The 17,860-nt window shown below is 37.6% G+C and overlaps 1 protein-coding gene across 7 annotated transcripts in view; it reads right to left on the reverse strand.

The window, feature by feature from the left end:
- Positions 1-358: 358 nt before the first annotated feature.
- LOC149567550 (Haloacid dehalogenase-like hydrolase (HAD) superfamily protein) overlaps positions 359-17,860 on the reverse strand; it is a 103,837-nt gene continuing 86,335 nt past the window's right edge. For all 7 annotated transcript variants that reach the window (XM_089820767.1, XM_089820763.1, XM_089820768.1 and 4 more), the window contains one exon: positions 359-858. In XM_089820767.1, the coding sequence (XP_089676893.1) occupies positions 604-858 (255 nt within the window). In that variant the 3' untranslated portion in view covers positions 359-603. The remainder of the gene's footprint in view (positions 859-17,860) is intronic.

Here is a 17,860-nt window from a genome sequence, read left to right on the forward strand (position 1 = left end):
AATATGGCACATTTTAGAAAATATAAGAATAATTCTTGGCCAAAGTATGATCTATGTGCGCACTTGTGTTAAATGTCTTCAGAAGTCAAGTTTCCACATTATAACTATATGCAATATGTTCATTTGAATGAAACACATTCTAGAAGAGGTATACAATAGATTGCAGTTGAACGAAGTCATTGCTTAAATTATCAAGAAATAATCACCAAATAAATAGCTTCATTTCACCAATGCATTTTAAAAATAATTAAATTTTGGACTATAAGAAATTTCCATTTTCAATTATGGGGATAATCAAGTTGTATTATTGTGTTTTTTAAATCACATATTTTGTGTTATAGTGGATGTTAAATCAATGTTACGTATAATAATTGTAAAGATTAAATTATTCTATCAAATAGTTTACATAAAAAATTATCTATATGAATTCAGTGACATCATTTAACATATATAATACTATCGGCATAATCCTTGCACCCTTCAAAGGTGCAAGTGCTAGTTTAATAATAACCTTAATTATTTTATGAATCAATGAAATCAGACTCTATCAGCTTTCGGCAAGTTGACAAATTACAATAACATGAATATAGAAACGAATGTTAGTCACCATGTAAATGAAGGAATTATATATGATGGAAAAGCACCATATGACTGGGTGAGAGCTTGTAAAGCTGCCGTCTCCGGAACCACTCCAAATTGAGAAATTCCAAGCTCACTGGCATGAATGCCCCCTGCAACAAATACTGATTGCATACCTGAATTATTTGCACCCAAGATGTCATGATGAAGGGAATCCCCAACCGCAATACATTCTGCAGCATCTACCCCTGTCATTTCCTTGGCCGTTTCATAGATGACCTGTCAGTATTATTAAAGTTTTAGAAGAGGTAAAAGTCTATGTGTGCCTGAAGCTTCCATTTTATACGCACAAATTCAGACATCTGGAGTCCAACATAGTAAACAGTGACCCACGGGAAAGAAGTTCCAAAGTTAATGCCTATGGTGCACTTCGACGAAATTTGATTCACTTTCATAAAACCATCACAGCCTTTAATGACTGGATTGTATGCTTAGTAGGTTATCCATGGTATTTGATCTCTTGACGATCCTAGTCTTAAAGAAAAAGCCATCTACCTTTAACCAATTTATCTGTTATCAACTATAAAATTTCTTATATGCTCCATCCCTGAATAACTGCAATTTATATCCACATCCTGACCACCAATTGCTCTTCGTTGAAGAAAGCGCTTAGGATTGACAAGTAAGCCCATTAAGATTAAAAGTTGAACAAGTTCATTATCATTCATTTATTAATGAAAACTTCTGAGTGCAGCGTTAATGCAAACCAGCCACCTTAAGGACATTATCCTCGGACAACAAATAAAATGTCAATGGACCCAAACACAACCATTATAAACGCACAGCAAAAAGCTCATTAAGTCATGCACAAGACTTTGCCACCATAACCAATGGATATGCAGAATGAACAATGATAAATATAATTAGCTATTTGTTTATGGGTAGTTTTTAGGTTTCAGTTATATTCCTGTATCTATATATATGGAAATATATTATGAAAATGAAATAGGGAATGAATGCAATGAATATTTTTAAGTTTGTTACATTTCTCCTCTTGTAAATTATGTATTTATTTCAGCTTTATTGTAGCATTCATATTCCTTCAATTTGTCTCGGACCTTAGGTCGAGAGGTCCTGTAGAGGACTGAAGATCAAATTGCTGTTTAAGTCTGGAAGGCAGGAATTCATGTGGAATTTCATCGAAGAGTTGATTAAATTTGAAAATGCCTAAGATCTCCATGACATGTGCAGGATTGATAAGAGAGTTTCTGGGTTTTGATTAACAGATAGAGAGTGAACCAGTGAGCAATAAAAGTCTTTGAAGAAAATAAGTTACTGTTGAATTTTACCACAGCCCCGTGCATAATAGGAGAAGAAGCTATTGTTTTTACATTAAAAATTTGTTGCCACTGATCTGTTGCTAAGACTGCACAACTTGAGGAGAGGTGGTTGTATTTGGCGTTGGCAGAGGAGTCACTGGGATAAATTTAGAATAATTTATTGAAAACAGACATTTGTTGGTTGCGTAGAAAATTGAGCGTGCGGATATGAGAAAAGGGAGCAGACTAAAGTTCAAACTGATCATTGTTTAAAGAAAAAAGTCCGTTTCTACAATAGCCAGCCGAATTTTTGGAAAGGTGAGTAGAAATGTACAACCAGACAATTAAATAAAAGGTGTAGCCACCGGTCAGCAAAGAGTGAATTTTCAGATAAGTATTATTTTTTAAAAATCTTTCAATGAAATTCAAATAATCATAAAAAAGGGGGAAATTGTTAATTTTATGATAATAGAGGGTTTATAAAACTAATAACTTGTTGATAAAAAATTAAAATTTGCAAGAGGAGATTCCTGTTTATAGATGTTTGTTTTGTGAGACACTAAAGATTGGTATTAGAGAAATTACAAAAGAAACTAGACTCTGATAAAGAGAAGTTCAGAAGGAAATGGTGAAGGTGGATTGGCTCTTTTTTTAAAGAGAATTGTTTTATTTCAGAATCTATTTACAGGAAGAGCCTGATAGCGAAGAGTCTGAGGAGGTGAATGTGTTGTTGAAAGATCTGTTAACTGACGTGATAAAGGAAATCCAAACAAGGTTGAAATCTTAATAGAATCTCGTGAATAAGGTGAGTTGAAAGTGTTTGTTTTCAATGGGTAAGATTGATAAAATGGTGAAAAAAGATTAAACTTTTAATTTGTGAGATGGATGTTTTCAAAAGAGAATTAATGTATGTTATAGAAAATACAATTCAGAAATGATATCGAATATCAAAGAGAGGAGAAAAAATAATCTTAAGACAATAAGAAAATGAAAACCAATAAAAGGTTAGAAGCCACAATAAAACTATTTGATGAGGTTAAGGAAAAGAATAATGATTTGGAAGAAAAAAGAGATCATAAAAAGAAATATCAAAATTGAAAGAAAAAAAAGATCATTTGATGGCATGAAATGAATGTCTATGATCAAAACCATTAGTTTATGATGTTTCATGTAGCACAGAACGTTTATGTTCTTTATTTGGCTGGTGTTATTTTGCTGAAGTTGTTTGTAAGCAAGTTCATAATACACTTCAGTCACAAATCTTCTTAGATCTAACGATAATGTATTTCATTATGCAAGTAGTGCCAGTTGTTGTAAAGACATAGTTGATTTGAAAATCATGAAAAGAATGAGATACGAAGGTCATGGATTAGGACATCATGAATAGGCAATGAGAGAGCCAATTGAGCTAACAATGAGGTCAAAGTATGAAGGCCTAGGTTATGTCATAGACGAAAGAAAAAATTTATAAATAATAATGTTACAAATGTTACAAATTCCACAAATAATTCAAGACTATGCACCACAAATAATTCAAGACTATGCAAAGCTCTCATTGGAAAGAGAAAGGGCATAGAAATGACGAGAGTTCGGACTTACATCCCTATACCCTATGTGGATTGACAAATCATTATAAAAATATGTTGGAACAAGGAATTGAACAACGTATCTATGTCAGAATATAGTTATTCTGACATAATGACACAAAATATGTTGGGATACCGATGCAGCCAAGGGTGTTGGGAGGACACAATGACACAAGAGTTAAAACAATTTGCTTGGTTCTAGTATACCCAGTTTGGGAGTACAAATAGTATTGGTTACAAGGAAAACCATAGTATAAGCAAAAGTTGTGTAAGTTCACTAGAGACGAAAAGGAGGATCTAGTATTACACTATCATACATGTGAGATAATCTAGTTGGCCAATTAGGTGATCAACCAGTATGAATGGGTAGTACAGTTCCCCACAACACTATGCAGAGTGGCCATTGATTGCATCTTTGAAGTAGATAAGACAAAAGTAAGTGGGATGACTTGAATAAATTATTTCAAGAAGAGTTTAGACTACTTCGCGATGATAATGAAATCCTAGTGGAAATCTACAACATGAAGCAAGGGAAGACCGAGAGTGTAAGAGCATACAGCCAGTGACTGAAGGATTTGTTTGGTGAAGTGGAAAACCAAGCAGCGGATGTGATGACCTCAAGAAGTGTGGGTTTGTGGAGGGGCTGATATCATCCCTCATGAGAAAAATAAAGATTGTAACTCTTGCATTGTACGAGAATGCATATAATAGACCAATGGACATCGAGAGCAAGAGTGAAACCTCTCGGAAGAAAAAGAATAGATCATCAAATGAGGACTCCTCAGAGGGAAGCAGTGTCGATGCAGAATCCAATAAAAAGGTGCAAACCCTTCAGGAGGATATGTCCCGAATCATGGAGTTCAAAGCAATGAGGAGCACGAGAAAGAACAAAGGTGACTTATGATATACAGACTACAAGGAAGGTCATACTAAGATCACATACCTAAAGAAAACCTTCAACATTTTCCAAGTGATAGGACATTCCAACAAGGAATGCCCATGCAATATGAAGATGAAGGGGCCACGAATACTCTTCACTTAGGAATAACCATTAGCGTCTGTAGCAAAAGCCACCTCTCAAACACAAACACTAACCAATACCAATGCATCATCAAGTAGATATTGTAACAACCAACGCAACAACCGAGGCAACAATAAAAATAATATTCAGAGTTAGATCCAATATGATGCGAAGGGTCGCCCTGTGATTCAGTGTCAACCCTATGACCAGTGGGTGCACTTTGCTTGCGAATGCCAAAAGGAAGAAACCTCACTAATGTAGATGGTGTGGTACGGGTGGCTATGACGATACCAATTGCCCCAAGCGTGGGGTTAACATATTGAACATGGAGAAGTCACGCAAAGACGAAGAGGTATTGGCAATCACTCAGGCACAAGCCAAAAAGCAACGTACCCAGACCCCCAAATGGAAAAAGAAAGGGTGTGGGAAGCAAAGGCAAGCATTGAACAAGAGACGATGGTAGAAAGAAGAGAAACCCACAACATAGAAGGTACACCTCGTACGCATACAAAAGCAAGGAAAAATATTATGAGGTAAGTATTGCAAATGGACGTATTAGTTAATATCAAAGACCTTCTCAAGACAATGTCATAGTTGAGGGTGACCATACTACGAACTATACAAGCACTTACGCATACAATAAAGTACACAAATGTTCTAGTTAGAACTTCAACAGACCTAATGCTATTGGCAGTGACCAATAGCCGACACCCTGTAGTGGTGGAAATGGGTATCCTTAGAACCATTCTCACCGATACTATTGTTGATGAAGGATTGGGGGTAAATGTGTTGTTGGAGGAAACATGGAAGAAACTATGGAAACTGACACTATAGTTGTCAACCTTCAATCTCGTGGGTACCGATCAAGACAACATCAAGCCGATACGAACATAGATGGCATAGCAAATAACAATTGGTACCCAACCCTTTGTCCTAGACTTTGTGGTGATTCCCTTGAAGAAGGATATGATGCAATCTTGGCAAGAGGGTGGCTCATGATCTGAATTGATGAAGTGGGCTGAAAAAAAGATATCTAGTGAATCAATTACCTGCGATCCCAATGTTCAAGTTCTAGAGAATCTTGCAAAACTCGAAAGAGTTGTATGCAAACCAAAAGCCATCTTATTCATTGAAAATGAAAGAATATATACAATGATGGAATATCAACAACCACCATAGCCATGAATTCGAAATGCTTATGTGGCTAAAATAAAAAACAATAAAATTAAACTAAACTATTCAAAACTAGGTGTCTAATTACCCCAACTTGTCGGGGCCATAACTTTTGACCTAGAACTCATAATTCAAAACCGCTTATGCTGTTGGAAAGAACTAAAAATCAAGTTTCAGTCCCTAAAACAACGAGTTTACAGTTGCCTAGTTCTAGGGACTGATTATGGTTTCGGCTTGAAATTTTGAGCAAAAGACTTCCGAAAAGGCCAAACAAAAAGATATAAAAAAACTTTCAAAAAATATGATAAAATACTTTCAAAAATTAGATCTTCTATATAATCTAGATCATTCCTCCCCCCTTAAGAGGGAATGGGTCCCATTGCATCAATCTTCTGCAATAAACGAGGGAATTGTGTTGCAATCTGTTCCTTGATTAACCATTTGCCATGATGAGAGAATTGACCAGCTCGAAACACCCTATAAAGCGGAATTTTCTGATTTCTTAAAGATTTCAGCATGACTTCACTGACATGATCACACTGTAATGGCGTAGTAGTGGATGGATTCAATTCTGTAGCATGAATATGTTCAGCAACTTGAAAGATGTCCAATTATGGAGGAAAATAGGGTCGCAATAGTTCTACATTAAAATTTGGATGTAATCCCAAAAACTATGACAGATCAAGTTCAAAAGCATTCTCACCAACTTGTTTCTTAATGGTATATGGCCCAATACTGAATAGGACGAAGTTTTCTATAAGGTCCTTGGAGGCGCTCCTTCTAAAGATGCACCCATACCTTGTTACCAATCTGGAAATGATGGGGAGTTCTATGTTGATCATGTCTTTCCTTATACTTCTAGTTGCTCTATTCTAAAATATCATGAACTTGTTGTTGTAACTATTTGATCTTTTCAATAAATTTGTCTGCTTTATCTGCCTCCTTTTCAGTATTGAGCGGCTAAGTAGATTGCAAGATGGGTAATGCTACATCTATAGGTGCCAATGGTTGATACCCAAGAAAAACCTCAAATGGACTATATCCTATAGTAGTGTGGAGTGCGCAGTTGTAGCTATGCTGCACATAAGGCAAGCTCTCATCCCATGTACATGGATGTTTAGAGTGGTACATTCGAAGCATATGGATAATCATTCTATTGACTAACTCTATTTGGCCATCTGTTTGAGGATGGAATGTTGTACACTTTGTCAACTTAGTGTCCATTCTAGCCCATAATGAAGACCAAAAATTGTTGAGGAACCTGCTATCCCTATCTGAAATAATGCTTTTTTGGCAACCTAAAGTGAACCCAAACATGTTCAAAAAATAGCTTAGTGGTCTCCTCTGTTGAAATCATTTTTTTACAAGCCACCATGATAGCCATTTTAGAAAATCTATCTACTACCACATATATACAATCATTTCCCCTTCTGTTACTTGGGAGCCCAAACATAAAATCCATTGAAATAGAATGCCATGGTCTATCAGAGATAGGTAATGGTAGATAGAGGCCCAATTTACAATTTGAAGGCTTTGCAATTGCACGTGCAACACAAGATTTTATATATAAAATGATATCATGTTTCATTTTTGGCCAATAGAAATAATTTTGGTGAATTGCGATAGTCTTACCAATACCAAAATGTCCTACCACCCGGCTATAGTGTGCTTCCCATATCAGTTTCTTTCTTTCTTCACTAGGGACACATTATGTGACCAATATGACAAAGTAACCCATCCTATATATAAAAGTTAGGAACATTCTTCCCTTCTAAGACTGCATTGTAAATGTTACAAAAATCAGGATCCTTATCATATAGTTGAGCCCAAATTTTTGTCTGATGGCCACAGGAACCCAACACCATTGTCAAACCTATGATTGGAGGCCTTCTCAAACAGTCTGCTACTTTATTAGTGTTTCCCTTCTTATGATGAATGTTGAGGTGAAATTGTTGCAAATAAGCTGACCATCGTTGATGCCTATCATTCTGCAACTTCCCTTATGTTTGCAAGAATTGCAGAGGTTTATGATTTGTATGTATCAAAATTTCCCTTCCCAAAATATAGTGCTTCCACTGTTTAGAAACCTGAACAATGGAACACAACTCCTTGTCATAGATTGGGTACCTTCAAACTGTTTCAGAAAATGTCTCGCTATGATATGCAACAGGATGCCCATGTTGCATGAGTACAGCACCAAAAGCATAATCTGATGCATCTGTTCCTATTTCAAATGACTGTTGCAAATCTAGAAGGACCAGTACTAGAGCTGAACATAGTCTGAGTTTTAATTCCTCAAATGCTTTTTGTTTGTCCTCTGTCCACCAAAATTTTGCTTGTGTTCCACCTTTCAGTGGATGATTAAGAGGCCATGATAAATGTGAAAAACCAAATATAAATCTACGATAGAAGTTGGCTAGACCCAAGAAACTGCGAAGTTCTGTGAAATTTTTAGGAGGTCACCAATCTCTGATTATTTGTATCTTTGTAGGATCCACGTGAACACCCTCACAATCAATGGTGTCCCCTAGGTACTGGATGCTTCGCATACCAAAAGAGCACTCGTCTATGTCGGCATAGAATTTATGTTTCTACAAACTCAAGAGTACTTGTTCAACATGTTGCATGTGTTCAGACCAAGTTTTACTAAATATGAGGATATCATCCAAATAAACAACTACAAAAGAATCAATGAAGGGTCTAAGCACACCATTCATCAACCTCATAAATGTGGCTGGAGCATTTATCAGGCCAAAAGGCATAACCAGCCATTCAACCAAACCTTCTTTGGACTTGAATGCAGTCTTTCATACGTCCGCTGGATCAATTGGTACTTGGTGATATCTAGATTTCAAGTCAATTTTTGTAAAGAACTTAGCCCCCATTAAGTTGATCCAAAAGGTCATCAATTCAAGGAATTGGATATCTATTTTTCATAGTAATTTTGTTAAGTGTCATGTAATCAATACAAAGTCTCCATGTCCCATCTTTCTTTCTTGCCAAAACAATAGGGCTGCTACAAGGTGAAGCACTTGGCATGATATGTCCCTTTTCAATCAATTCCTGAATCTCTCTTGATTTCATCATTTTCCAAAACTTGATCTGCTATATATTGGTTCATGTGGCAATTGTGTTCTTGGAACCAGATCAATAGAATGCTTGACTTGGCAGTGTGTTGGGACCCCTACCAGTGATTTAAACACACTATGGTATTCTTCTAAGATTTTATCCATCTCCTTTTTCTGGTCTACTATGGTGGCCACCTTAGTATGTGTGTTAAGGAAAACTGACTTTGTTTTCTCAAAACAAATCATGAGTACAAAAGTTCTAGTTTGAGCAATTAGACATTTACATTGTTTAGCACTAATTAAAGAAGCAGCTTGAGTTGGGCATACCTCTGGTATTTGATGTCTCTTTTCAACAAGCTTGATTGTGACACTATGTGGTCTAGATTCATACACTCCATGCCTTTTAGAAATGTATGGTTGTCTCAGCAAAACATCACATACATCTAAAGGTGCTACATCACAGATTACTTCATCTTTGAATGGTTTGATTGAGTATGATAGGCGACACTGCTGATTTATTTAAATGTCTTTTCCTTCATTAACCCATCCCATAGAGTATGGTTGTGGGTGTCTTTTCATTTTTAAACTTAATCTCTTGGCTGTCTCCATAGAAATTAAGTTCTTTTGGCTACCACTATCAACATTAAAATGTAAAGGCTTTCCATCAACCCACATCTGTGAATGGAACAATCTCTCTTTATCTTCTTGTGGAACTACTTTCGTTGTTGCAACTATGGCATAGGGGTCTTCTTCTATTACTGAATTTTTTTAGGAGTTTCTATTGGTGTGGATTCAGGCTTAGCTTCTCCTTGTATTTCTATCATCAAGTTCTTAATTCTTCGACAATCCTTTGTGTTATGAGTTGGACTCTTATGTATCTCACACCACATGCCCATATTTGTTTGTGTCTTTTTGGTAGTCCACTAGGTATTCTTGGGTGGATTTGAGGGAGGGTCCTTCGCCACTAGTTTTCCTCCGAATTTATTATTGTCTTCACCCCTTGGCTTATTATTTGAAAAGTAATCCCTTTTTCCTTTTTGTTTTAACTCAATTTTTGTAGCATATTCGTAAGCAGTTGCCAATGTTTCAATATTCAAGAATTCCATTTCATTTTGAATGTATCTATGAAGCCCACTACGATATTTCATAATTCGATGATTCTCTAAATCTTCTATACCAAGTTTTGCAGAGAGTGCATGGAATGTATTGGTGTAATCTTGCACAGATTGGTCCCTCTTTTGTCGAATCAATTATCATTCTATATATTTCTATTCATATACATCTTCAGGCAAGTATGCTTCTTTTATGTATTCCACAAATTCTCCCCAAGTGGGTTTGTTATCAGAGAGTATTTCGAGCTCTTCTCCCGCTTCGCTTTCTTTATTCAATACTCTAGTCTCCCATGCTAGTTTGACATGGATTTCAGCTTTCAAGAGGGAAAATGTTATCTTTTCCACATCAGAAAACTTGTTTACAGAGAAGTATCGTTCTAACTTGGATAACCAATTATCAATAGCATCAACATCAACTTTTCCTTCAAAATTTGGGATATCAAAATTCACTTGTACTTTAAAAGGGGTGTTCCCATGGAATGGTGGTACTAAATTTGGCACTTGTTGGGTTTTTAAAATTTCCGAGAACTTACTCATCATATTGTCTTGCTACCTGGCCAAAGCCTCTTCCACCATCTTCTTCACAGAGTCTGTCGAATTTTTCGACATCTTTGGTTTTGTGCATTGTGAATGAATGTATTCCAACAAATTCCTTGTAGCCAATCCTAGTCTTTGATAGGAAGTTATTGTGTTAGTTGGCATACAGGAGCGTTCCCTCTCTGATACCACTAATCTGAATTGATGAAGTGGGCTGCAAACACTATAACTGGGGAATCAATTACCTGCGATACCAATGTTCAAGTTCTGGAGAATCTTACAAAACTCCAAAGAGTTGTATGCAAACCAAAAGCCATCTTATTCATTGAAAATGAAAAAGAGTGTATACAATGATGGAATATCAACAGCCACCATAGCCATGAATTCAAAATGTTTATGTGGCTAAAATAAAAAACAACAAAATTAAACTAAACTATTCAAAACTAGGTGTCCAATTACCCCAACTTGTCGGGGCCATAACTTTTGACCTAGAGCTTGGAATTCGAAACCGCTTACGCTATTGGAAAGAAGAACTAAAAATCAAGTTTCAAGCCCTAAAACAGACAGCCTACGACTACCCAATTTTAGGGACCGATTACATTTTTGGCTTGAAAATTTGAGCAGAAGACCTCCGAAAAGGCCAAACAAAAAGATATAGAAAAACTTTTTTTAAATATGAAAAAATACTTTCAAAAATTAGATCTTCTATATAATTTGGATCAGCTTGTCAGGGTAAAGTAAACCACAATAGAAGTGGAATACCTTGTTCATCGAGAGTGGAGGAAGAGAATGTCATCCACCTTAGAGCTTAGATGGTGAGTGGGGAACTTGCATCTTCTTCTAAGTTGAAGTCAGAAGGAGAATTGAGTGGAGTAGACAAGGGAGAGCGCAGGATGGAGCCCAATGATGAAGTTGTTCTGAAACTTGAAGGATGCTCTAAAGATGACACAAATTCCATGAATGGGCTCTTCCATTGGCAAATGGAAGATTACAAACTATTTCAGTGTAACATGCTACAAGTTAACAAGGAGAGAGAAGGACTTGCTCCCACTGGAGTACGAGGAATACCAGGAAAGAGAGGCTCGAGTCAATGAGACTTCGATGCACAAGCCTGATAAGGAGCTCATAGAGTACAAAGAGCCCTCACTGAAGGTGATAAATTAGGGTGACAAAGCAAGCCCCAATAATATATTAGTACGGGATGATTTAAATCTTTAGTGAAGGCTAGGGCATTTAAAACTTTCATGGAGTACAAGGATGTTTTTGCATGGACCTACAAAGGCTTGAAGGGAGTGCCTCTCGAGTTGTGTGTACATTGCATTCCCTTAGTACTAGGAGCTCAGTCGACACAAAAGAGACTGTATTAGGTGAATACAAATTATTCCACCAAGGTGAATGAGATAGAGAAGATGTTGGAGGTGGGCATTATCTTTCGGATCCAAACCAGCAAATGGGTTTCACCCATAGTCAAATCATTGAAGGAGGCCAACTAAATCTGCATCTATGTGGACTTCCTGTGCCTGAACATCGTCACGATCAAAGACCCCTTCCCCATACCATTCACGGATACCATCCTGGAGGAAGTTACAGGACGCGAAATGTATTCATTCATTGATGAGTTTTGGGGGTATAACCAAATCTCCATCGTCAAAGAGGATAAGCAGAAGACCACATTGTGGTGGAGGATGATGTTTAAGTGAACAATTGGATGCCCTTTGAACTATGTAAGGTGCCAACTACCTTTCAGAGGATAATTCTACACATCTTTGACAAGATGTTTGTAGGGAACTTTAAGGCATTCCTTAACAACTGGTCCATTTATAGTGAACAATACATTGGTAGCCCTATGGGCCTTATGGAAGAGCATAAAAAGGTGTCAGAGGGCCGGATTAGCATTGAACTCGAAACAATGTAGATTGATGGTGCCTAAGGGGAAGTTGCTACGCCACATAGTATGTAAGGTTGGATTGAAGACAGCCTAACAAAGTGATGATGATCGTGGAGATGGAGCCTTTCATAAACATCACTTGAGAAAAGTCCTTCCTTGGCAACATTAGGTACTATAGAAGGTCCATAAAGAGCTTTTAGCAAGTCTCATACCCTTCAAACAAACTGACATAGAAGGGTGAGCCATACACTTGGGGACGTCACAAGGTGATGCATTCAAGGATTTGAAGACAAGTGTGGTGGGTGTCGATCCCAACATACCCTAATTAGGACAACGAGTTCCACAACCATGTGGACGCTTAAAACTATGCAACTGGTACTACATTGGCTCAAGTGGGTGACCATGGGCTAGACCATCCAATCTACTTTCCAAGTAGATTGTTGTCTAAGGTAGAAGAGAACTACAGTACGACCAAGAGAGAGGCTCTCGTAATGGTCTATGCCGTCCAAAAATCTAGACATTACCTACTAGCGTTCGTTAACATTCTATGTGGAGCACCAGGCACTCATGTGCCTAGAAAATAACTCCATCATTCAAGGAAGGGTTAGCAAGTGGTTACTTTTGTTGCAAGAGTTTATCTTCACGATCATTGTGCGGCCTAAGAAGAGCCATGTGATTGTTGACCAAGTAACACAGATAAAATTTGGAGAACCACTAGAGTTAATGATGATTTCCTAGATGCTCACTTGTTCCACATTGTTGTACTATTGACATGGTACACCAACATCGAAGAGTATCTTGTGATGTCACAGTTCCCACAAGACAAGTCGTAGGGAGTAAGGAGGAAGCTCATCCTAAGGAGAAAACATTTTGGTTCATTAATAGGCTCTTGTATAAGATGAGACTAAACCAGGTGCTATGCAAATGTGTTATGGAGGATGAAATTCCCAATGTTTTGCAAGAAGCACACGAAGGCCTAACAAAAGGACATATGGGATTGGACACCATGGAAAGAAACATGTTGCTAGCAGGCTGACAATGACCCACATTGTAAAATGGCACTAGAGAATTGATTCTAGGGTGTGAAATATTTCAAAGGGATGGAAAGCCATGGAAGAGAGATTTCAAGCCTCTCAAACCCCTCTCATGCCTAGGAGTTGATCGAACGGTGGGGGTTGGACTTCATTGGACCGTTGAAGGCTAGTCGTGCCTAGAGATGCTGCTACATTATCGTGGCCACGAAGTATTTAACTAAGTGGGTAGAAGCACAGGCTTTACCTAATAACTCGACACTGAGTACAACCAAAATTCTCTATGAAAAAATCATTACGCAATATGACATCCCCATTTAGATGACAAGCGATGGAGGAGGATACTTCATGAATCATGTGATCAAGTTGTCAACAACGGAGTTCAAAGGTTTTCACTCCTTGTCAAGTCCCTACTACCTGAGGGCCAATAGACAACAGATGAAACTACCAATAAGATTATGGTGTTTTTGATTTACAAGTTGTGCGGAGTGGAACAAGAGGACTAGGATGAGAAGTTGCCTTTGATATTGTGGGCCTATCGGATAACCTATAAGGTAATAACTAGTCATATGTCCTTCCAATTAATGTGTGGTCATGATGCTATCATGCCAACAAAATTTATGGTGTGAAACCTTCAAATAGCCATCGAAAATAGACTAGGCGACATGGAGATTTTGAGGGAGCGACTATACGTCCTTAACAAGTTGGACGAATGACAGATGATGGCGCAAATGGGTGATAGAGGCATCCCAACAACACCGGAAGCTTTGGCATAGTTTTGAAATATAATGGTTAGAATGAGATAAAGCCAAAAAAACTATGTTCCTCCCATTTTTTGGGATGGAGGTAGCAAGAGATGGCAGGACGGGTTTTTGGGATGGCAAATAATTTTGCCAATTTTGGGGACAGGGAGGACAACAAATGGGGATAACTATATATATAGGGAAATTTTAAAATTTACACTGAAATTTGCAAATATACATGTCATTCATATGAAACTAAGCACAAAGCATGTCATTTAAATATTAAAGAACCTTAACATACACTATTTGAATGCCATCTAGGAAATAATAACCGATTCAGTACTCAATTGTCAATGTGCATATCAATATGGGAACAAAGAAATAAGTTTAGCAGTGAACAATATCATAGAAATATTGAAATCTAATTATGCCCAAAGACTAGAGGGCTGCCATAAAGTTTCAATGTCATGTTCAAGTTCAATATTAAAAATAGAATATAGAAAAATGAGGCAAACTACTACTCATTTTCTACTTCTAACACCATGGCATCAAAATCAGAGTCCTCGTCCTCATTATCATGCTCCATAGGAAACGTAGTCTCATCCAATGGAGCCCCAACCAATCAAAGTGTTGACTCATCCTCATCTATTTGGGCCAGATCCTCGGGCTCAACATCCCACCGCAAAGTTGGAGTCTGCCTATACTCTGGAGTCTAACGATCCACAAGTTGAAGAGCATGATGCACTGCCACTATCTTTTCTGCTCGTTTAGAGGTAAGTCTATTCCTCTTGACAGAGTGGATAAATGAATATGTGGACCAATTCCTATATGCAGCTGAGGAACTATCAACCTGTGCAAGGAGGCAAGTGGTAAGTATTTTCAACATTGGTGTATCTCTCCCATGCCAAGTCCATCATCCAATAGGATCTTTTTTTGCCAAAACTGCTCTATCCAACCTCGCTTGTGGCTTAATCAAGTTTGGGTCACGAAGGTTTGTGAAGTCAAGGAACTGTGCACGAAGAGTAGAGGCCTCTTAAGCTGAAAACATCTTATCAATGGCTCTTGTGAAGCCATCCAATAACTTAGGATCATCACATGGGAGGCCCCTTCCACCCAACTCTACATACCACTTGGGATTTAGAGTGAAGGCTTTGATATAAAGCAAGGTATTTATTATGTTCTACCTCTGCATCAAAATACGCCTAACATGCTCCTCATAAAACCCCAATCTAAGATCCTTTGCTACAACAATTTTGTTCATCTTCCCCATCAAGTTGTCAAAAGTCTCATATATCTCTCCAAGACTAGGAGCGTCAATATCAGCAAAGCTAATGACATCTACAATGAGTGCTATGATAGAGCAAATATATCTGCAAGATGCAAACAAAAATTAAAAATCAGAATTAGAAATTTAAAGTTAGTATGAAAATCAGCAAGCAAAAGACTAACATTTAATTTAAAAATCAGCAACTTATCTCATTGTGGACCACCATTTTGTCATCAAGGATCCTTTGCTTCACCACTTTTCCTTCAGAGGACTTAGAATTGGACCATCATCCCCACTCTAGATTCACCACCATCAATTGGAGGGCCTCTTGCACCTCAATCATCATCTCCATCAAGATGAAGTATGTGTAATATCTATAGAAACAATTATAAATTAAAATAAAGTTAAACATTAAACACATGGCATATAAGTTTGTAACAATTATAAATAAATTAAATAAAACTAAAAGCGTAGTAAACTATAATTAAAATTGGCATACCTTGTCTTGGCTGGTTTGAGGAACTCCTTAGAGAAGGACCTGAACAGAGCAAGTGAAGTGTAGTGGTTCCATATAAACATTTGCACTTCTCTAGCTTCCAACACCATCGGTTTCACCCATTCAATCTTCCCTATGTCCTTCAATGCATTGTTCAATGCATAAACACAACAAGGGGTCCAAAAGATGTGTCTGTAAGCACCCTCTACCATCAAACCGGATGAATTGCACGTGCGGAATCTATGATCACCTGTAGTACATTAATTGGCCCAACCTCCTCTATGGCATCCTTCAAAATGGTGAACTAGAAATTTGCATCCTTCCCCTTTCCTAAGCAATCTATGGCTTTCAAAAAATAAAAGCTAGCAGTGTACGTGGCAATGATATTGATAAGAGGCCGATGTCTAACATCGGTCCACCCATTCATCACAATAGAGCAGCCCGTCCTAACCCAAGTACATTTCATATCCTCAAACAACAAAGCAACTTTAGAGTACTCATTTATCTAAGAGAATGGTTTGTAGCTTATACTCACCAGGGCGTACAAAAGAGGGGTTCATAGTCAACATATCTTTCACCTTTTGTTTAAAATAAGTGGAACAGGCGGCATGACATGGGATACCATTAAAGAATCTATCCATGGATGTCTCACAATTTTCCTTTGCCTATGCATTAAACAAACTTTCCACCGACCCCTTCTCACCATTACCCATCTTCCTCTTCCCTCTAGTCTCAGTAGGGTTGCCACTACTACTAATGGAAAATGACATATGCCTAGATGATTGTGAGTGAACAGATAGAGAAGTCATTGTCAAATTTTGCCCCTCCATTTCAGCCTCTAAGTGCAATCTTTGACATTCGACTCTCTCCTCATCAATCAACTAAGGATAAGCTTTGACTCTGTGGCATGCAACACCTAAAAAGTGTAACTTCACCCTTTTATAGTTGCCCCTAAAATCATCATAACAAACATGGCAATCCCACACCCTAGTCCCTCCTACATCCCTTTTACTTTGTTGCCTAGGTGTGACATCCCTATTGAAAGGACCCTTCTCATATTTGCTCGTGATGGTGGAAGAGCATTTAAATAAACCAGTTTTAGGCTCAACTTCTTTCCTAGTCTCACTACTAACAATCTCACCCCAACTACATATTCCTCATTACCACCACTACAACTAGTGCTTCCATTGTTGCTCAATGTTCTTTCTTTTGAGATTTAAATATGCAATGAAAATATGAGCTGAAAAAATGGAAAAAATAAAATAAAATCAGACTCTTTGAAGCTACAAATCTATTTAAAAATGAAAAATAGACACATAAAGACATACATACTTACTTGGTGCACAATAGAGGAAGCTCAAACCCCTTCTCAAGCTCTGGAAAGCAAAAAAATCACCTCCTCTTATTGCATGATGAAAACCCCAGCGAGCTGCTATAAACTCCAACTTCTCATGCAAAACAAAACAAATGTCAAAACTAGCAATATGTGGTTGCTTTTGACCTTTTAGGGCTATTGGAGAGCTAGGGCCCACTAGACAACAAGTATGCATAGAAACTTTTATGTTTTTTGCTTTGTTTTTTTTTTTGTTTGGGCACACAAAATTGGGGACAAACAACCATACCTAGGATGGACGAGGACATCTATGGCGTCCCCTTCCTTACTAGGGACATCTGTACACCTCTTTTTTCACACCAAAAGTCCCCATGTTTTTGGGACGTCTCCTAGCTTTTTTGAAAAGTAAGGGACGTGGGAGGTGATGGACCCTGATTTATCAAATCAGGATCTCCATTTGTCTACCACCCTTTTCATCTTTTCCTACTATGAATCTTATCTTTAAAACTATTGACCCTTTCCCCTTGAAGATAAGCTTTCATATTGAGTGAATCTTAGATTCTAACTAGCTTTTTCAGCATTCTGGATATTTGAAAATCTATATTTTGATTTGTATTCTATTTCGGCCCTGAAATGAAAACCACATTCTATGGATTGACTATTATACTATTTTGCCTATCCTTCCTTTTCCCATAACCTGATTCTTC

This window comes from Cupressus sempervirens, chromosome 3 (assembly GCF_028749045.1).
Source record: "Cupressus sempervirens isolate cs-2001-9-10 chromosome 3, ASM2874904v1, whole genome shotgun sequence".
NCBI lineage: Eukaryota > Viridiplantae > Streptophyta > Pinopsida > Cupressales > Cupressaceae > Cupressus > Cupressus sempervirens.